The sequence below is a fragment of the Protopterus annectens genome, chromosome 11.part0 (genome assembly GCF_019279795.1).
Source record: "Protopterus annectens isolate FY-2018-M chromosome 11.part0, PAN1.0, whole genome shotgun sequence".
Lineage (NCBI taxonomy): Eukaryota > Metazoa > Chordata > Ceratodontiformes > Protopteridae > Protopterus > Protopterus annectens.
This window is the reverse complement of record NC_056745.1, coordinates 228,815,373-228,837,938: the sequence shown is the minus strand read 5'-3', so window position 1 is coordinate 228,837,938 and position 22,566 is coordinate 228,815,373. Positions and strand designations below refer to the sequence as shown.

Below are 22,566 nucleotides of genomic sequence, written 5' to 3'. Positions count from 1 at the left end.
TCTTATGGTGTATTTGTTTGTATATATGTACATACATGCTTATTTTTTGTGTTTGCCTACCTTTTTTTTGGAAACATTGGCATTTACCCAAAATTTAGTTTTCCAAGAGGGCAACTGGCATCTGGGGCAAGAAACACTGAGGAAAATGGCGTCGGCTGATGCCTTTATACCCGAAGACCAGCAGAGATGACGCCGGGTGAAGTGCAACACCAGCCGAGGCCAGACCCAGACTTTGGAATCCGGCCGACCGAGGGGCTGCCTGACGACAGGACAACCCATTTGTTATGACTGCAGATGCTATCCTGTTCGGACATCTACATTTATGGTAGGTACAAAACTGTACTTTCCCCTTGCTGCGCAGCCTGTCCCCACTGCCTCCATGGCATCTTCCTCAAATTCCAAACCTCCTAACCCAGAGGGAAGGGGAATTCATACATCCCCAGTTGCAGACACTCAATTTGGCAGCTTGGCTTATTCCCTAACCCCGAACCAATCTGCCATTCTGAGTAAACGGGTTCTTGATGTTATCCGTGAGGCCAGATGCCCTAGCACCAGAAAGTCTTATGCAGATAAATGGAAAAGGTTCTGCACCTGGATCCAGGCTAAGGGGGCCAGTACGGCACAGCCCTCCATCCCTCTCATCCTGGATTACTTAGCTGACCTATTATTCAGTGGTCTCTCTTTCTCCTCTATAAAAATTCATGCCTCTGCTATTTCTGCTCATTCTCCCACTGTGCAGCCCCTTTTCTCACACCCTTTGATCAAACAATTCCTCAGAAGGGCTAGCAATTTGAGGCCCCCCAGAAGGGCACCACCATCAGCTTGGAACATTAGTTTTGTCTTGGAAAAGCTCACCCTGCCTCCTTTCAAACCAGCTTCTTCTGCAGAGCTAAAATTTCTCTCCTGGAAGACAGCATTCTTTCTGGCCATCACTTCAGCCAGAAGAGTCTGTGAGCTGCAACCACTCATGGCTGTGGAACCCTTCATCATCTTCCATACAGACCAGGTATCCCTCAGAACTAATCCAAGTAGTAAGAGATAAAACAAACTCCACAATGTTGAATAAATTTAATGAGAAAAAAAACAGAGCTTTCAGACAACAAGTCCTTCTTCAAAATTGCACAAGAACAATGGTCCTTTTATACAATACAAACCTCATCATATGACACAGCACAAATCTATCACAAAACATCAGTTAAGAAAGTATCAATTAAGAAACTTTTTTAAAATTTAAAGCAACATCATCCCAAAAATATACAATAATGTTAACAATAATAATAGAACATCCCTAATTTTCTGTCGTACTTGTTGTTTAGTTTTTAATACTGGTTTCAATGTTACTTGCTTATTTAAACCAGGATAAACATCAGTCTGTAAATGAATGATCCACTCATACTCTTTTTTTTTTTATCCAATTTATTAACCAAATCACCCCATCTAATATTTGGAGATAGGGTATCCATAACTTGAAAAGAAAACTAATGAGAATCATTAGATGTCCTTCATGGATGCATCTGCAGTCATAACAACTGGGTTGTCCTGTCGTCAGGCAGCCCTTCAGTCGGCCGGATTCCAAAGTCCGGGTCCGGCTTCGGCTGATGTCGCACTTCACCCGACGTCATCTCTGTTGGTCTCCGGGTATAAAGGCATCAGCCGACGCCATTTTCCTCAGTCTTTCTTGCCGCGTGGCGCCCAAAGCAGAAGCTGTTCGCAAGTGCCGGTCGGTCGGATCCAGAGATTACTTCTACCGAATACTACTTCGAAGACTTCTAAAGCTAAGTACCCCGTTGGGGACCCTTTCTTGCCTCAGCCGCTGTCAGAAAAAGTTAATAATTGTTTAACCTGTGGGAAACAAATACCTCATAAAGATTTCCACTCTTACTGTCTGCCTTGTCTAGGCCCAGCCCACGACGTAGCAGCCTGTTCGGCCTGTGCTTCTTTCAACCGACGAACGCTTAGGCGTCGGTCGGAGTTTGCTGAACAGTTTTTCGGTTCTGATTTTGCGTACATTATGCCGTCGGATCCTCCGACTTCCCAATCTACCAAAAAACGCAAAGATAAAGACCGACACTCGCGGTCCGCGGTTTCGGCCGAAACCATGGTTAAGCAAACCGCGAGTGTCTCGGTTTCGGCCGAAACCGAGAAAACTGATCAAAGTACAGCTGAATCTATCTCTACAACTGAGGCCCCTGCTACCATTCTTGAATCGGCCTCAGAAATTTTATCCACTACGGTGGTTGCCACTGACTTATCAGACACCATTCCCTTGGATGTCTCTACCCCAGCACGTGGTGCTGCTAGGCCTCCAGCAGCCATGTCCATTAAGGCCTTCGCCAGGGCTAAAGCAGCCAAGACTACTAAAACAGTGCCTGTTAAACCCCCTACAACCAGGCCCTCCTCTAGTTCTCAAATGCTTACTCTGGCAGAAGATTTAATTTCATTAATTAGAGGATCTCAATCTCACCCAGACAGGGCCTCTCAGCCCCCAGAGAAGAGACCTAGGGCAGAGCCCCCTGAGCCAGTGTCCTCTGATGATTCTGCCGATGAATCAGACATAACTGACCAGCCAGAGGCTCCTTTCTCCAATTTTGAAGACTCTGATGCTGAAGAATCCATTCCAGCTGCTTCCCCACCAGAAGAATTCTCCTTTGGAGAAACCTTACATGCCATGCGGGAGCAGTTCCAATGGCAGCAACAGGATTTTTCAGACTCCAGAAAAAGACTTAGGACTTTTCTGCACCTTCCACAGCACAGGCCCTTAGCTATACCTCCTGTTCTTTCTGTGGTGGATGATGCTTTCAATGATGTCTGCTCCGCACCAGATTCTTTACCTCCAGCCCCTGCCAAACCAGACAGATTTTACAGGGTGCCAGACACTCATCACCACCTTTACAAGGCTCCACTTGCAGACCCCGAAACTATATCCCAGGGTCCCAAGGCAGTAGCCGCGACCACAGCTAAAAATCCTATTCCTTCTGAAAGGGAAGCAAGGTCATTACACAGATGGGGCAAAAAGGTCTACACTTCAGCTACTCTCTCAGCTAGAGCTTTAAACTGTCAGTTTCACATGATACAATACCAAGAGTTTATGCTTGATCAGTTAACTAAAAAGCTAACCACTGATGAATCTCTTGATAAGAAATATGTATTAGAAATGGTAAATAACATACAACAGGTTAGTAACCATTCCTTAAAATGTGGCTATGATGCACTGGAGGCTTCATTTAGATCAGCCATGACTGGCACAGTGATAAGAAGGCATGCATGGCTAAAGGAGCAAGCTTTACCGGATCATGTTAAAGCTAAGTTGCTAGATGCTCCTATGGATAAGACAAGTTTGTCTGGTACACCTGCCCAGCAGGTTATGAAGAAAATGGAAGAAAAGGCAAAATCTGTTCAAACGGTTAAAGATTTCTTGCAGGTTCAACCCCCAAGGTTTAGCAGGAACTGGCCTGCCAAAAATTGGTCCTTTCCTGACTCCACAAGATCTCAAAGGGGCAGGAATAGACGTTCCAGAGGCAGAAACCAATCCAGAGGAGGTGCCTACAGAGGACGACAGTGGCAAGGTAACAACAGAGGCACAGACACAACCTCTGCCACTACAGCAACACAGCCACAGTGACTTAACCCTAAATCCGCCTACAAGGGAACAAATAGCAGCTCCCCTAGGCGGAAAGTTAACCTTATTTTCAAAAAACTGGCACTATATAACAAAAGACAAGTGGATTTTACGAACCATAGATCAAGGTTACCGGTTCCACTTCCACACTTTACCAGTCAAAAGAGGAATGCCAAATCTACCTCCAAATCAAAAAACAGAGGCTCTACAACAGATAATGCAGTTAACAAACATGAGAGCTGTGGAAAGAGTGCCAACAGCAGAGCAAGGAAAGGGGTTCTACTCAAGACTATTCCTAGTTCCAAGAAAGGAAAAAAGTTGGAGACCAATTCTGGACCTGTCCACCTTAAATACATATATCATTGTCCCAAAATTCAAAATGCTGACCCTACAGCAACTTCTTCCCATGCTGGGCAAGGAGTGTTGGCTGCTAACTCTAGATCTCAAGGAGGCATACCTGCACGTCCCCATTCGACCAATCTGCAGAAGATACCTCAGATTTCTTGCAGGATCAGAGCACTATCAATTCTCAGCATTGCCCTTTGGCTTATCTACTGCCCAGAGTATTCACAAAATGCCTGGCATCAGTAATCGCCATTGCAGACTACAGGAATTCAAATTTACCCATACCTGGACGACTGCCTGCTACAAGGGGACAACAAAAGCAAGCTGACAACAGATTTACAAAGGGTCATTTACTTGCTACAAGCACTGGGATACACAGTCAATTTACAAAAGTCAAGGCTGATACCATCCCAAACAAGGACATTCTTGGGCGCGGAATTGGACACAGTAAAACAAATGGCATTCCTAACTACAGAAAAACAAAAAGAACTCCCTCTTTACTTCTTGGCACTAACAAAACTGAACAAGTTAACAGCAAGAGAAGTACTGCAGGCCTTGGGCTTCATGGCATCATGCATAATCTTGGTCCCACTTGCCAGACTACATATGAGAAAACTACAGTGGTACCTAAAGAATTTATGGTCCCAACACAGACACAGCCTAGAAACAGAAATCCCATTAATTCCATGCTTAAAACAGGAGTTCCTATGGTGGGCTCAGGCATGCCAGTCAAACCCAGGGCTACCCTTTCGCAGAGGTCAAGCAAGCCAGACCATCACAACAGACGCTTCAGACCTAGGATGGGGGGCCCACATGCTAGACAAATGCGTGCAAGGATTGTGGACACAGGATCAACTTCACCTGCACATCAACCTAAAAGAAATGCTGGCAGTAAAACTGGCAATCCAAAAGTTCAGACCATTTCTCAAAGAGGGCCAGTTGATGATAAGGACAGACAACACCACAGTCATGTGGTACATCAACAAACAGGGAGGCACTCATTCATACCCCCTATGCAGAATGACTTTGGAGCTGTGGACCCTGGCGCTCAGCTACAACATCCAGTTACAGGCAATATTTGTACTGGGAAAAGAGAATACTCTAGCAGACATATTAAGCAGAACCACATCGGATGCCCACGAATGGAAGCTGCACCCGGACATCTTCAAGACCATCTCAAAGAAATGGGGAATGCCTCAGATAGATCTATTCGCATCACCTCTCAATCATCAGCTCAAAAAATTCTGCACAAGGACATTCCACCCACTAGCATGGAAAGTGGATTCACTCTCCTTCAGCTGGAAAGGCCTAACAGCATATGCATTCCCACCTCTTCCCTTGATACACAAGGTATTACTAAAAATCAAGGAAGAACGTCCAAGGATAATCCTGATAGCTCCAAACTGGCCAAGACAACACTGGTACCCACTGCTGAGGAGCATGTCTCGGAACAATATGTGGCCAATACCTCTGATGCCTTTGATGTTAACTCAGAACAACTACAGCATCATACATCCAAACCTAAAAACGTTACAACTGACTGCATGGAACATCACATAGCAGCAGCTAATCCAGAACTTTCACAAAGAGTTAAAGACATTATTCTTGAAGCACGCAGACCTTCAACAAGAAGGAACTATGCTGGAAAATGGAAAAGGTTTGTCATTTGGAGTACTGAGAGGAAAAGATGTGTCAAACATAGATATGCCTAACATTCTGGAGTATCTGGCCGAACTTCTTCATTCAGGCCTGTCCTACTCCTCCATCAAGATACATGCATCAGCTATTTCAGCAGAATACAGCTTTGATCCACCTGTTTTTTCGCACCCTTTGCTCAGGCAGTTCCTCAGAGGAATCAAGAATGTAAAACCTCCAAGGAAACCACCATTACCAGCTTGGGACTTAAACTTTGTGCTAGAAAAGTTGACACTATCACCCTTTGAACCAGCAGCAACAGCAGACCTACAACACCTGTCATGGAAAACTGCTTTCCTACTGGCAATTACTTCAGCAAGGAGGGTTTCAGAACTACAGGCCTTAATGGCAGTGCAACCCTTCCTAATCTTCCACCAAGATAGAGTGTCCATGAGGACTAATCCTACATTTATGCCTAAGGTGGTATCCAGAGTGTCTTTAAACCAGGCAATCCACCTACCTACCTTCTTTCCCAACCCACAAAACAGAGGGGAAAGAATACTACATACCTTGGATGTACATAGACAGCTACGCTACTACTTGGACAGAACAAAAAGTAGCAGAAAGACTGACCAACTTTTGTAGCCTATGCAACAGGAAGAGAAGGAAAAGCTATTTCCAAACAGACAATCTCCAAATGGATAGGAAATTGCATACGATTCTGTTACTCCTTCCATGGAAAACCAATTCCACAGAACATAAGACCTCATTCTACAAGGGCAACAGCCACTACCACAGCCTTCTTACGAGGAGTGGCAACCAAAGACATTATTGAGGCGGCTACTTGGACCTCCGTGCATACATTTGCCAAGCATTATAATTTGCCTCTATATTCCAGATCCCGAGCAGGGTTTGCCACTGCTGTACTGCAAGGGATCCTAAACACACCATAATCTAGTTTTATCCTCCTCCCTAGTTGGCTATGGTATTCTACCCAGTTGTTATGACTGCAGATGCATCCATGAAGGACATAGTACAGTTTTGTACCTACCATAAATGTAGATGTCCGAACTGGATAGCATCTGCAGTCAGGATTACCCTCCTCCTTCCTCTCTGTGGTACTCCTAGGGTGTTTACCCCTAATAGCTAGCTGGTGGGGGAGTCTTTATGGTGTATTTGTTTGTATATATGTACATACATGCTTATTTTTGTGTTTACCTCTATCTATTTGGAAACATTGGCATCTATCCAAATTTTAGCCTTCAAGAGGGCTACTGGCATCTGGGGCAAGAAACACTGAGGAAAATGGCGTCGGCTGATGCCTTTATACCCGAAGACCAACAGAGATGACGTCGGGTGAAGTGCGACATCAGCCGAAGCCGGACCCGGACTTTGGAATCCGGCCGACTGAAGGGCTGCCTGACGACAGGACAACCCAGTTGTTATGACTGCAGATGCTATCCAGTTCGGACATCTACATTTATGGTAGGTACAAAACTGTACTTTTCCTGTATATGTTGGGCCAAGGAATCTGTGATAACCCTTCTACGTATGTCTGATCTATGCTCTATGATTCTATCACGTAACCTTCTTGTAGATTTCCCAACGTAAAAACATGAACATTGCTGACAAGTAGCCAAATAAATGACACAGGAAGTATTACAAGTAGCTGTACAATAAAATGTAAAAGTTGTTCAAAACTGGCTGACGTTTATCCTGGTTCAAATAAGCAAGTAACATTGAGACCAGTATTAAAAACTAAACAAGTACAATAGAAAATTAGGGATGTTCTATTATTATTATTATTATTATTGTTAACATTATTGTATATTTTTAGATGATGCTTTAAATTAAAAAAAAAAAGTTTCTTAATTGATACTTGGATGTTTTGTGATAGGTTTGTGCTGTGTCATATGATGAGGCTTTTATTGTGTAAAAGGACCATTGTTCTTGTGAAAGTTTGTGAACACTGAAGAAGGACTTATTGTCTGAAAGCTCTGTTTTATTCTGTTTTCTCATTACATTTATTCAGCGATGTTCATCGTGCATACAGCTGCAGTAATAACAGATGGGTTTTCTGCCGTCAGGCGGGTCCTCGGTCGGCCGAATTCCAAAGTCTAGGTCCGGCGTCGGTTGTTGTCGCTTTCTCTTCTGACGTCAGCGAGGCAGGGGTATATAAGACACAGCCAACGCCATGTTCTTCAGTCTTTTTTGCCGCACGGTGCCCGAAGCAGAAGCAGTTCGCAAGTGCCGGTCGGCCAGCCCCTGAATTTACGAAAAATTGGAAACCGAAGTCTTCATTAAAGCTAAGTACTCCGTTGGGGAAACATTTCTTGCCTCAGACCGATGTCAGAAAAAGTTAACAATTGTATTTCTTGTGGGAAGCAAATACCGCGTAAGGATTTCCATTCCCTCTGCATACCTTGTTTAGGCTCAGACCACGACGTCTCGGGCTGTCGCTTTTGCGCTACTTTCAATAAACGCACTATTAAGCATCGGGCGGAGTTCGCCCAACATTTTTTTGGTAAAGCCTTTGATTATAAAATGTCATCGGAGACTCCGACTACCGTTTTGTCCAAAAAACGCAAGGACAAGGACCGACACCACGCCAAAACCGGCTACACGTGGTCCGGTTCTCAGCGAGACGCCTATGCAGTCCCTGACTACCGACGACACTTCTTTGATGGTGTCTTCTGTAACCGAGGCCGCAGGTACCTCGGCCCTTACCCAGACTACAACCACCGAAGCCACTGTGAGTGTTGAGCCTCCTAATGTGGACAGGTCCACTTCCACCCATGGTGTCTTTAGACCCTCATCTTCCTTTTCCATTAAGGCCTTTACTAAATCCAAATCAGCCAGGCATCCCAAAAGGCCTGTTGCACAGGGCCCATCTCCAGGCCCCATGCCTAAAAAGCAGATGCTTAAAATGGCTGAGGATTTAATTACTTTTATCAGGGGTTCCCAGCCCCCTCCAGACAAGAGACCCAGAGTGGAGGAAGATTCTCCCTCTTCTGATCAGGGCTCCATTTTTTCAGAACATTCTGATGTAGAGGAACACTCTTACTCCCCTTTTGAAGATTCGGATGCAGAGCAGTCCATTTCTTCTGTATCTCCTCCTGAGGATTTTTCCTTTGGGGAAACCTTGCACACTTTGAGGGAACACTTCCATTGGGAAGGCCAAGACTTTTCTGATTCCAAGAAAATACTTAGGGAAATTCTTTTGTTACCTCAACACAGACCTTTGGGCGATACCTCCTGTCTTGGACATACTTGATGATGTTTATTCGGAGGCTTGCCTTAATCCGGATTCCCTGCCTCCTGCCCCAGTCAAGCCTGATAGGTACTACAGAGTTCCTAACGCTCACCAATTTCTCTACAAAAGCCATTATGCTGACCCTGAAACCATTTCTCAAGGCCCCAAGGGAATGAAGGCCTCTACTGCTAAGAATCCACTACCTTCCGAAAGAGAGTCAAGATCCTTAGAAAGGTGGGGTAAAATGGTATATACCTCGGCCACCCTAGCCATGAGTGCCTTAAATTGTCAGTTTCATATGCTTAAATATCAGCAGTTTCTGTTATCACAATTAAGGAATAAAATGTCTCAACCTGAACAACCAGATTTGAAGGAGTTGCAGGATATGATGCATAGTGCAGAACAAGTGGGTAAACACACCTTACAATGTGGCTATGATGCCCTAGAGGCCTCAAGTAGAGCTGCTGTTACAGGATCAGTCATTCGTAGATATGCCTGGCTTAGGGAACAAAGCTTGCCTGATCATGTGAAAGCTAAACTTCTAGATGCTCCTTTACAAAAGGATGTGCTGTTTGGTACTAATGCTGAGGAGATATTACGGAAAATGGAAGAAAAAGCCAAATCCATGCAAACTGTCAAAGCTTTTCTACAGGTTTAACCACCACGTTTTAGCAGAAATTGGCCTTCTAAAAACTGGTCCTTTCCAGCCACGGACAAGCCCCAAAGAGGTAGATACAGGCGCACAAGAGGCAGAGGACAATCTCAAGGATCGTATAGAGGCAGGCAATGGCAAACTCCAGCACCAAGAGGTGGCGAAGACAGTGCACAACAATACAGGAAACAAACCCAATGACTCCCTCCTTTCCATGCCAAGCAAGTCTCAGCTGGCAGCACCCTTGGGAGGAAAGCTGGCATTATTTACAAGAAATTGGCATATTGGCACAACAGACAAATGGATCCTGGACGTTATAAACAGAGGCTACAGATTTCATTTCCACACTCTTCCAAAAATGAGAGGCATACCAAACCTGCCACACAATCAAAGGGCAGTGGCACAACTACAAATTTCAAAGCTCATAGACATGAGAGCTATTCAACAGGTACCTACTCACGAACAAGGTCAAGGTTTTTATTCCAGACTATTTCTGGTACCAAGGAAAGGAACCGACTGGAGACCCATTTTGGACTTATCCATCCTAAACACATTCTTACTCGTACCAAAATTCAAGATGCTCACATTACAGCAGCTTCTTCCCATGCTGGGCAAGGAGTTTTGGCTGGTAACATTGGACCTCAAGGAGGCATACCTGCATGTCCCAGTCAGACAAAGCTGCAGAAGATACCTCAGATTTCTTGCAGGTTCAATCCACTATCAAATCTCTGCATTGCCCTTTGGCTTATCTACTGTGCCCAGAGTATTCACGAAATGCCTGGCATCAGTAATTGCCTACTGCAGACTTCAAGGGATACAAATTTACCCTTATTTGGACGACTGCCTGATCCAAGCGGACAACAAGCACATACTTCTGGAACATCTGGCTTATGTAACACGGTTACTGCATTCTCTGGGATACACAATCAACAAAGAGAAATCCAGGCTAACACCATCTCAGAAAATAACTTTCCTGGGTGCCAGCTTGGACACAAACACCCAGATGGCCTATCTTACGCCAGAAAAACAAGGGCAACTAACTCAGTACTTCAAAATACTAGCAAAATGTACCAGGCTTACTGCAAGGAAAATCCTGCAGGCTCTGGGCTTCATGGCATCTTGCATTCTTTTAATCCCATGTGCAAAGTTACATATGAGGAAACTTCAATGGTACCTAAAAAACCTATGGTCTCAACACAGCCACAGTTTGGAAACAACAATACCAATAATTCCATGTTTGCAAAAGGAATTTCTATGGTGGGCCCAAGCATGTCAAACAAACACAGGTCTTCCATTCAGCAAGCCTCAAGCAAATCAAGTCATCACAACAGACGCCTCAGATTACGCCTGGGGGGCGCACATGACAGACAGGTGCATTCAGGGCAAATGGTCCCAAAAGGAAAAGCACCTTCACGTCAATCAAAAAGAAATGCTAGCAGTGATAAATGCAATTACAGCTTTCAAGGACTTCCTGCATCCAGGACAATTACTGATAAGAACAGACAACACCACAGTAATGTGGTACATAAACAAACAAGGAGGAACACATTCATACCCCCCTGTGCAGACTAGCCATGACACTTTGGAACTTGGCTCTGGAATGGCAAATCGAACTTCAAGCACAGTACTTGCCAGGTTTGGAAAACACGCTGGCAGACAATCTAAGCAGAAATATGACAGATCCACACAAATGGAAGTTGCATCCTCAAGTGTTTACAAAGATAATCCAAGCGTGGGGGAGGCCAGACATAGATCTCTTTGCCTCCCACAGGAATCATCAATTGGAAAAGTTTTGTTTAAGGACCTTTCATCCAAAGGCCTGGAGAGTGGACGCCCTTTCATTCAGTTGGACAGCATGGACAGTGTACGCTTTCCCACCTCTGCCTCTTCTGCCCAAGGTGCTCTTGAAAGCAAGAGCAGACAGACCGAAGATGATACTGATTGCTCCAGACTGGCCAAGGCAACACTGGTACCCACTTCTGAGGAGCCTAACACATACTCCTCCCTGGTCCCTACCTCTAATGCCTCTTCTGCTGACTCAGCACAGCTACAAAACTCTTCACAGTCAGCTGAAAACACTCAATCTCGCTGCATGGAAAATTCCTTAACACCACAACAGACCCTACTCCCCAAAGAGGTGCAAGATGTCATTTTGGAGGCCAGAAGGCCATCTACTAGAAAGGCTTACTCCGCAAAATGGAAACAGTTTTGCTCTTGGAATGAGAAAAAAGGCCAGGACCCTAGAAAACTGAATTTGCCTCGGGTATTACAGTATCTAGCTGAGCTGCTGAACAGTGGACTTCTCCATAAAAATCCATGCCTCAGCCATTTCTGCAGAATTCAACACGGATCCACCCTTATTTTCTCACCCACTCTTAAGACAGTTCCTCAGAGGGGCTAAGAATATAAGACCACCAAGAAAACAACCAATACCAGCCTGGGATCTTAATTACATTCTAGAAAAATTAACATTGCCTCCCTTTGAACCATCTGCCTCAACAGATTTGCAATATTTGTCCTGGAAAACAGCTTTCCTTCTGGCCATTACCTCAGCTCGTAGGATTTCGGAACTACAAGCCCTCATGGCTGTGCAGCCCTTTCTCATCTTCCATCAGGACAGGGTTTCCCTTCGAACCAACCCGTCATTTATGCCTAAAGTGGTATCCAGGGTAGCTTTAAATCAAGCCATACATTTACCTACCTTTTACCCCAATCCTCAAAACAAAGGGGAAAGGCTGCTACACTCCTTAGACATCCATAGGCAGCTACGTTATTATTTGGACAGAACAAAGCCCTTCAGGAAATCAGAACAACTTTTTGTGTCCTATGCTGTAGGGGCTCAAGGGAAGCCAGTTACCAAACAGACAATTTCAAAATGGATAGGCCACTGCATACGGTTTTGTTATTCCTATCATGGAAAATCTGTCCCTACAGGTATCAGATCCCACTCCACCAGGGCCACAGCTACCTCTACAGCCTTCCTCAGAGGAGTTCCTACCAAAGATATTTTCGAGGCAGCCACTTGGAGTTCTGTGCATACCTTCACAAAACACTACCACCTGCCTTTATATTCCAAAACTAGAGCAGGCTTTGCCACTGCTGTGTTGCAGGGCATTCTGGCTCATCCCAGTTCCACCTAGTGCCTACCACCCTGTGCGTAGCTTTGGGATTCTACCCATCTGTTATTACTGCAGCTGTATGCACGATGAACATTGTACAGTTTTGTACCTACCATAAATGTAGATGTTCGAGTGCTAATACAGCTGCAGTACAGTTTTCCCTCCCTCCTTCCCCTCTTGGTAAAGGCCTAGGGCCTAACCCCTTTTCATACAACCTGATTGGGTTATCCTTCTATGGTATATTTGCTTGCAACTACTGATTTTGGATTATATTGCATTGCATGTATATAAATATAATTTATGTATTGCCTTCCTTCTGGGGGCACCTGACATCTGGGGCAAGAAAGACTGAAGAACATGGCGTCGGCTGTGTATTGTATACCCCTGCCTCGCTGATGTCAGGAGAGAAAGCGACAACAACCGACGCCGGACCTAGACTTTGGAATTCGGCCGACCGAGGACCCGCCTGACGGCAGAAAACCCATCTGTTATTACTGCAGCTGTATTAGCACTCGAACATCTACATTTATGGTAGGTTCAAAACTGTACTTTTGTGGAGTTTGCTTTTTCTCTTATTACTTGGATTATTTTTATACTCCACTTTATCACTTAGTTCACCTTTTTCTGCATATTCCTCAGAACTAACCCATTCTTCATGCCCAAGATGGTGTCCAGTGTGACTCTCAATGAATCCATTCATTTGCCCACCTTCTTTCCTAATCCCCAGAACCAAGGGGGAAAGGATTCTTCACTCTCTAGATGTGCACAGATAGCTCAGATACTATCTGGACTTTACTAAATCTTTCAGAAAGTCTGATCAATTGCTGGTTAGCTTTGCTACAGGGGCAGAAGACAAAGCCATCTCCAAGCAAACCATTTCCAAATGGATAGCACACTGCATCCATTTCTTCTACAAACAGCGTGGCAACCCTCCCCCCAAGGGGGTCAGGGCACACTCCACTAGAGCAGCATCCACCTCTGCAGCTTTCATCAGAGGAGTCCCCACCAGGGACATCCTGCAGGCTGCCACCTGGACATCTGTTCACACTTTTACCAAGCATTACCACCTGCCCCTCTCCTCCAAATCCAGGGCAGAGATTGCCTTTGTAGTCTAGCAGGGCATCCTAGCCAGCCCTTAGCTTCCTTGACTGCCTCCACCCATTTCCTCAGCTTTGGGAATCTACCCAAATGTGCTGACTGCAACAGTGAAATACAAAGAACATAGTACAGTTGTGTACACTTACCATAAATGTAGATGCCCAAGTGTATTCACTGTTGCAGTCCTGGTTTCCCTCCCTCCATCACCCCTTTTTTCTCTTTCTGCTTTTGTTACCATTCTTCCTAATTGTTCTCCTTTCCTTACAAGGGACATATTGGTATTTATTTTCCACTGGTGGGGTTCTTCCACCAGAACCTGGCCTCCTACTTTAGGGGCTCCTGACAGGTTAGGGCAAGAAAAACTGATGTAATGGCATCACCTGCCTTACTTTATACTACTGACGACCTGACGTCAGTCCTCAAGCAACAGCAACGGACGCAGAAATACTAAGTGTCTGGTATTCGGGCCGGCTGAGGGCTACCCTGGCAGGGATAACTCAAATGTGATGACTGCAACAGTGAGTAACACTCGAACATCTACATTTATGGTAAGTGTACACAGCTGTACTTTTCTGCTCTATATACAGCAGTAAACTTTGAATGTGTTTTTGATTATTTAAACTTTTAATGTTTGTTCTGTTTCTGCTGTGTATGCCAGTATAATTTACATTCTGTAAACAAGTGATTTATTTCAGAATGATGGTGTGAATTATTGCAGAAAGAAAAGTTCATATCCTACATTGTCCTTTCTGTACTTTGTGACTGGTTGGGTTGTGTACCTTGAAGGTGGATCCAGGCCAGCAACTTTTTAGCTGTCCTCCTGTGATCCTATTCAAATAAGTCCCCTCAGATCTCGTTTGCAGCTGTTTGGAGTCAAGACATGATGCAGCTTTCATTGTCGGATAAGTGATTTGCAATGGGTTTTTTTTGTTTTCACTCCTATCATGTTTTCGGTGCTGGCATAATTCTTAAGGATTTACGTCACAGACAAGGATGCACAGTGTTTGATTCTCAGAGGGGAAATTGGCTAAGCTTAAAATTACCCACAGGGGTGCTAGCCTAGTATTTGCCTATTAAATGTCTGTGAATTTGTGAATGAATACAAAAACAAGACTGTGACAGTGCCACAGTATAAGTTAATGAATACAGCCCCTTCAGTTTGATCTTATTATGTATGCCGTTATTTAGCCGCATTTGTGTATGGTGGAATGTGTACAAAAAAGGGCTATTAAAATGGTACATTATCTGTGATTCACTGGTGCAAATGGAACTTGCTCAATTAAAAAGAGAAGAGGGGGAGGCAGTATGTCATTAATATCTGCAGGTTTACCAAAGGTGTAAATAGGGCATAGTATGTATAGGACATCCTTTTGCAGGCGTTTTCATGATCATGTAAAACGATGTGGAATCCGAAAAGGTGGAAAGTGTCAGTGTGCTTCCTTGCAGTGTTGGTGTTAGTCTTAGTCTCGGGATGGTGGGGACAAGGACTAGAAAAGCTTTGCAGCAAAGATCATTAGACACCAAACTACATCAGGCTGTGAAAGGAAGATCAAGGTGTAGTGAAGCTTGTGTCAGAGTATAAAAATAGTAAACCCTTTTCATTTTATTCATTCATTATACGGATGTTTTCTTTTTAACAATTATCATTCACTCCAGCATATTACATGCATTGCTCAATTGCTGCCTTCTCTTAAACCTCACTCCTTCTCTTGAATTTTCCTTTGCATGCATTATTCCCACAAATTCTTCTACATTTCTATAGTTTACTTCTTCCCATTTCTAAAGATCGCACTTCCAGTTCTTTTATATCCTTACAGTATTCAGTACTTCATTTGTAATTGGTTAAGATTTTGACTCTTTTTTTTTTTTTTTTTTTGCAGCCAATATCATTAAAGTTAGCAAATTCATAGTAAGGCCTTGTGTCCCTGTGTAAAAATTCTCCAAAGGTTGTTTGGGTGTAAAAGTATCTATGCAAACGCCTCCTAAACTTTCTGGAAATTGTTGAATGTTTGGGAACGATAGTATTGTTTCTATGTATATTGCCATTCCATTCTCTCTTCTCAATCTTTTCTAGCCTCCTCTAATTCTTAAAGCTATTATTAATACCGTACTTTATATGCCCTATCAATTTTAACAGTAACTAATGTCCTGTACTCTGTTTAAAAACTGCACCAGAGCTTGTCTGTTTAAAAACTATACCAGAGCTGGTCTTTCATTCAGCACTCCCCTATCGCTTTTTCTTTGCTTGTACACTTATCTATCCATAGTAGGGAAAGCAGTCTCTAACCTGCAGTGTAAACTTCTGCTTGGCTTTATCTCACTCTATTACTTTTCCTTGTCTAGTTATTTGCTCCTGATACCTTGGTTCCTTTGCTAATTTTATGCAGTAAATTCCGGTCCCCCCTTTTCTGTTTTCTGTACCACTACTTAACAGTCACCCCTTCTGTTAAAATTTCTCTGTTCCCCTTGTTGTAGTTCTTGGAATACTTCTGCTTCTTAATGATTGTAATATTCAGTATGGTTCTCCATAAAGGCTTGCATCCAAAATCCTACTCTGTCTGTACATCTCGAACTCCATCTCCCCACCATGCCTCTCAACCTGCAGACATTGAAAAGAAGAACAAAGACTTAAAAAAAAGAGGAACATCCTTCTAAAAATCTAGACATCCAATTAGAATTAAATTTAAATACCAAGTAGCACAGAAATCTTCCTGCTTCTAACAGGAATGTGAGATGCTCCCCTTGCACTTGAGTGACAGAAATGATGGAAAAATATAAGCACATTGTGACGCCCCTGCTCTGGCTCACTAAACAAGGAGCCTCAATCCTCACCACTAGCAGCAGTGAGGGACGTGCACATTGGGAGGATGACAAGTACACACACAGTAAAGTGCAATTTTCCTTAAGAGCACACAGAGATCACAGTCAGTCTGGGGGCTGGTTTCTCCAGATCCCGAATAAGACTCCCCACTGGCATAGCTGTAGGGTTGAGCTCTCAACTGAGTGGCCAAGCCAAAGCCTCCAGCACCCTCTCTGTCCATTCAATGCTTTGTGTCCCTACCCAAGTAGCTGACATGCACACACTTTGAGATTTGATTTGTACACACACACACCTGGGAAAGGCTGGCACAGGTTTACTAGCTCTGCCCTGACTGTAAGGTAGTACCAGCTGCCACCAGCCACTACTTATCAGTTACTTAAGACCTTTACAAAGGGTGACCAATCCTACTGTGTAATGTAACTATTATTCAAATGGTAAATGTGACCAAGTCTTTCAAGGCTATTTAGGAGTGGGCCTGTACAGTGTCACCAAATACATATGCAAGTACTCCTAAAAATCTCTAAACAAACCAGCCACAGTTAAAAGGGTGAAGTATATTTAATAATAGTAAAAGAACAAGACAATACTCAAACAACACAGTAACTACAGAGTTCAGAATCACAGGAAATATTTTAAAACAACATTGCAGGACAGTCTCAAATACAGAAACCATCTAAACTAATCTTATTCCTATCTATATGTAAAAGATACTATGCCCTAAATGACTTACTTTCAGAGCAAGTGAAATGCAGATGAATGGATGTTCTTGCTAGGTCCAAGACAAGTTACAAAATGCCAATCTCTCTCTCTCTCTCTCTCTCTCTCTCTCTCAGTTCTTAAATCAGTGTCACTTTTTACTGTTGGGCTAGCCTGGATGACATCACTTTTTGTCACCTGCCTTCAGTTCCCAGGCTAACCATATACCAACATCTCTGTGTTAAAAACACTTCTCTCTCAGATGTGCAGCTGCTAGGAAGTCACAAAGCAATAAAAACACACTAGATTTTAAACCTAATTATTTCTAATTCAAGACCATATTTCTAGCTCTTGACATCCTGTCTCAGTCAGTGAAAGTGAGAGATAAACACAGTAGTAAAACAATTTCAACTTATTTTCTTATACTTTTGCAAGTTACTCTATATGTTCCAGCTTCTACTATTAAAACCTACATTCACACAGGTATATAATTTATATACATTTCTGTTCTTTACCAGTAGGGTACACTGTGATTACATTCTTGAAGCTTAGTACATAACGTACAGTAATTTGTAAGACAAGCATATGAATCATATTATTCACAACTGACGTATGATTATTTACAAAATTCCAGATAGCTGGACTGGCCGTATTTCTCTGGTGTCACACACATTATCAGAGACTGTGTAAAATCTGTAGATTTTAATGAACTGTATCACAACATTCTACCACACGAGGACATTTATTTTGGCTCAAAAAAAACCCCAAAGAATTATAAGTTGCATGTCCTTGTTCTTTAAGTTATTGTTGCTGCTAATATGTTGGTCATGTATTAAGTTTTTCTGTGTACTGGACATTTTCAAAAATCAGATGAGGGGATTCAGAAAATTGTTTGAAGGGGTAAGTCAAAAATGGGGACATATCTCCAAAAATAGGTACATCCTAAATCAGGCCTGAAAATAAGAACGTTCCTCCAAAATGGGACAGTTAAAAGGTCTGCCCCCTGCTTCATCATCATCATCCCTTTCCTGTATGAATTAAGCAACAACAGACTACGTCGGTGTGGTATATTGAAGATTTACCCACTGTTGGCATGGTTTAATCACGGGGGTTAAGCCAGAGTGATTAAATAAAGCCAACCGTGGGTAAATCTTTAATATACCACACCACAAAGTCGGTTATTGCTATTCTACAATGACATTATTGAAGAAATAAAAATACTTACTTTTCTTAAATAATGTCTTTGTATAATGCCTCTGTGGTGCCCTTCAGCTTTTTTTCGGTATCCTGGAGCTTTTTCTGATGTACTGCAACTTGTGTTCCCATGCTTGCATAGTACATCAGTGATGTGCAAAGGTAGCGATGAAGAAAGTAAGATCTCAGTTGCTTTTATTGAAAAGAAAAAAAGAAACCGGGAGACTTTTAATGTTTGGGAGTGCTGGGACAGACAAAATAAAAGGATAATCAGGTAAGTTTCTTTAGTTTTGCAGAAAGTACCCGATTATCCTCTTATTTTGGTCTGCTCTGCCTCAGTCTCCCTCGTTCGTTTGAGGTCTTCCATTTTCTCTTTTGGTTAAAAGAAAAGGAAAAAAAAAAATACAGGATATACTAATGGGAAAAAAGTCTAGGTGACCAGAACTTGAGTTTCCATTGGTATGTTCTCGAATTTACAACGGGCATGGTGGTTGGGCTAATCAGCGTATTAGTTTTTGAATATTAATGGCCAGTCATTATTTAATTGTATATAACCTCCTGCTTGTGTTGTGTATTTGATTTTTAACTGTACAGTATCCTTTCGAATTTGGTAGTACTAATCCATCTTGTTCTGTGGTGAAGAATCCGTTTATCCCACATAACTCTTACCTCCCTTCCCTGCCTATATAAATTCCTTTAATTCTTTATTGATTATGGTCCACAACTTCTCCTAGTTGATAAAATATGCCTGATTGGTATAATCTAAAGAGACTAGAAATATTTAATATTCACTGATTGTTTTTCACTATCCATATCTGTAATAGGCTTTTTTATATCTTTAATTGAAATATTCAGCATTAAATCTTTGCTGTTTTATAAACATCTATGCTTAATACAGTGCCATTTTTATACTATAGGCTACCACATAATCACATTGTAGAATGCACAACAGTATGTATCTAATCACTGTTTGGATTGCAGCCCTTCCAACCATTTGTTTACTCAAAAACATTTGTACAAACATTATCTCATGGTCATAGCTTTCCATGTAATAGTTTTTATCAACTTGCAAATCATGCAAACTTAGTACTAGAAAGAAAATAGAAGAATTATTTTTATTTCATGATGTTTCTGCTAATGCATACTGCTGTTGACAGACTGTATGCTCAGTAACAGATTCCTACTGCTTTTAAAGAGCTCCATAGTGGATAACTCTCAGATTTGCTCATAATAGTCTTATTGATGCATTGCACTAATTCCGCATTTTATACTAAATCACTGCTTTTTTCATTTAGGAAGAAAAAGAGAATGGTTTAAAATTGAAGATGCTATTAAAGTTCTTCAGTGCCACAAACCTGTGCAGGCAGAATATTTAGAGAAACTAAAACTGGACTGCTCACCAACCAATGGGAACACAGTGGTTTCTTCGCTTTCAGATAGCAATTCCATTTATGTGACTTCTTCACAGACTTCAGTGATGCCATCCACTGTAAGATGAAGGCTTTTCTACTTGTAAATATATATTTACATTTGGATGACCTATACTATGCCACATTGGAAGAGGGCATTCACTCCTTAATGTATTTGTATAGTTTATTCTGGAATCTTATGCACATGTACAAATATCTTGGCATGAAACTTAAAGTTTTAACACTAATGGTGTAAAATATTATTTCAGTGAACCAAAGCCATACACAAATTCTGTCAGTGTTTAATTTAATGCCTTACTTTCCACCTGTTAATGTGTTTTCTTTAATGCTGGATAAACATCTGTTTTTGTCATTTTGAACATAAGGACTGTATAGTTGGTGATGGTGGAAAATGTCTGTGTATATAACATTGAAGTAGTTGCCTTTTTTTTTTTTTGAAAATTATAATATGCTCAACAGTGTTTACTAATTAAAGGCATTTTGGCCTTCAAATTCTGCAAGAAAAAATGGGAAATACTAGATTTATTGAAAAACAGCTATGCACATCTATCTTACAGTTTCAGCATTTTTATGACTGTTCATGTTCTTTAAATTGGTCCTTAATTTCCCTAAGGAGGAAAGTATACAAAATTCTTGGTTCCTCTGGCATTTTCCTCTTGAAACAATTGGCCTGCTAGCAGTGTTGCTGTGTACTATATAGACTGTGTTGAGCATCACCATGTAGCAGTTTGTGCATTTTCAGGCCTTTATACAAGGTTGGCAGTAGGAGAAATGTAATTTCATTTAATACCATCGAATATTTAACTTTTGAAGTATTTTAGTTAAAATAAATGAATTTTACAGATGCTGCTATATTTCCTGAGTGTACTATTTTGTTCAACTGAATGGTCTCTTCTACATGTTAAATTTTCTTTTAAGAGAATGCAAGCAGAACGGAGATATTAAAGGTGTGTTGGAAGAGAGCCTCTGATGTCTGTAATGTGCCATAAAACAGATCTGTGCCATTTATCAACAGCTTAATGATACTCTGTCAGCCAAGAAGTGATACATAGCAGCCATCTCCAGGTACATGAGATTGCTCAATACTAAAATGAGCACTGCAACAAACAGGTTTTGCTTCTTTTTTTTTCTTTTAAAGTTAACCAGCTTTGTATTAACACTAAAGTCTGACGCAGTAGACTTCATAAATAACACTCTCCCAGATTTAACAAGTGGCTTGTCCCCATTGTGTCGAGAGAAGAGTTGGCTGGCTTTTAGTGTTATGTTTTCTCCCTCCTGTGGAGGGATAGTTTAGTGCTCCGATTACCTACAGCAGCATTATTTATATTTATTTATTTCATTGTTGTTAAATGGGCATAGCAGCTGATACTGTCTTGTCTTTTTTAATGGGGTTTCACGAATGCAAGGTGGTTTCCAACTTAATCCAGAGTACTCTTGTGCTGATGAGGGAATGGCATTCAAACAACTCGCTGGGTTTGCATCTCTGTGTCTTAAATGATGTCTACTGCTTCCTTCATCTAAATTTTTACTGTATTTTAAATCTTTGTTTCATATATGGAAGCAGTGAGCTTGGCTCTGCAATGTGTATTGTATTCGTGATAAAATCATTTTCACATCCCCATTTCTGTTAAGTTTCAAATGGAATATGTAGAATGCTGAACTGGCTTCCAGAATCTCAAAGAACTAGCCACACCTAAAATTGTGATGCAGTGTTAATTGCAAAAGCATGTTGAGTTGCAATTAGGTTTGACTTATGAATGGTTGCAATCGAGGTGGAATTAAGGATGAGGGAGAGAGAAAATAAACAGTTATACTGAAATGTATCAAAGTTGTTAAGTAAGGGTGATCATTCAGGTGAAGTAGCTGCAAAATTCATAGCTACTTTTATTGCAGCTGGCTGTGTAAAAATGTTAAAAATTGTGCAAGTCATGTGAAGACATTAACTTAGTAGTATATACTAGTCCCAGTCCTAATTCATGTTGTATTTTGTCTGTGCATCTTCCCCGTTGTGCTGTTCTGTTTACTTTTGCTTGACTGCATTGAAGATTACATTTAAGATTGTAATTTGTTCATCTCTAATGTAGTTATAGTCTTTTGGTGCATGGAAAGAGTCTGTGTCTAAAACCAAAAGGAAAGAAAGAATCACTTTCTGTAAAAACCATGAAAATTTTATAATTTTGTACTTTTGACACTTCTGTTTTAAAATGCCGGTATTGTTTTTTAACTAAATAAAGTAAACTAGAACCAAATTATGTGAAGATTTTGTAAGATCTCTTTTTACCTTTATTACTAGTCTACTTTTTTAGAAAAAAAATATAAAGGAGTTTTTGCTAATTTGTGTTACAATTCTGTACCACTAGAGATTTGAGTTTTCAACTATAGTGCTTTGTATTCTTATTGCCTACAACTAATACACCTTGGAAGTGCCACTTTATCTTTAAACAGCCATATACTACCATTTGGAAAATGCATTTTTTTCTCAGCTGTTTTCAAAATCAGCTTGCTTTATCAGTCAGTATTTTAAATATAATTACAGCAGAAGTTATTTAAGCAAATAATTAGAAGCATGAGTTTTCTTAAAAATTACATATACGTCAGACATTTTTTCATAGTACCATGTTTCTTATCCAGCCTTTGTCATATCTTTAAAAAGACATTGCAATCAGTAAGTAACTCTGCTGGCTTTAGACAGTGACCACTCAAA

General features: G+C 41.6%; 1 protein-coding gene across 2 annotated transcripts in view; it reads left to right on the top strand.

Moving 5' to 3' along the window:
* The window catches only part of NUDT4 (nudix hydrolase 4), a 440,395-nt gene extending 418,284 nt beyond the window's left edge, over positions 1–22,111 (top strand). For both annotated transcript variants that reach the window (XM_044087652.1, XM_044087651.1), the window contains exon 5: positions 19,728–22,111. In XM_044087652.1, coding sequence (XP_043943587.1) covers positions 19,728–19,930 — 203 coding nt within the window. In that variant the 3' untranslated portion in view covers positions 19,931–22,111. The remainder of the gene's footprint in view (positions 1–19,727) is intronic.
* The last annotated feature ends 455 nt before the right edge of the window (positions 22,112–22,566 follow it).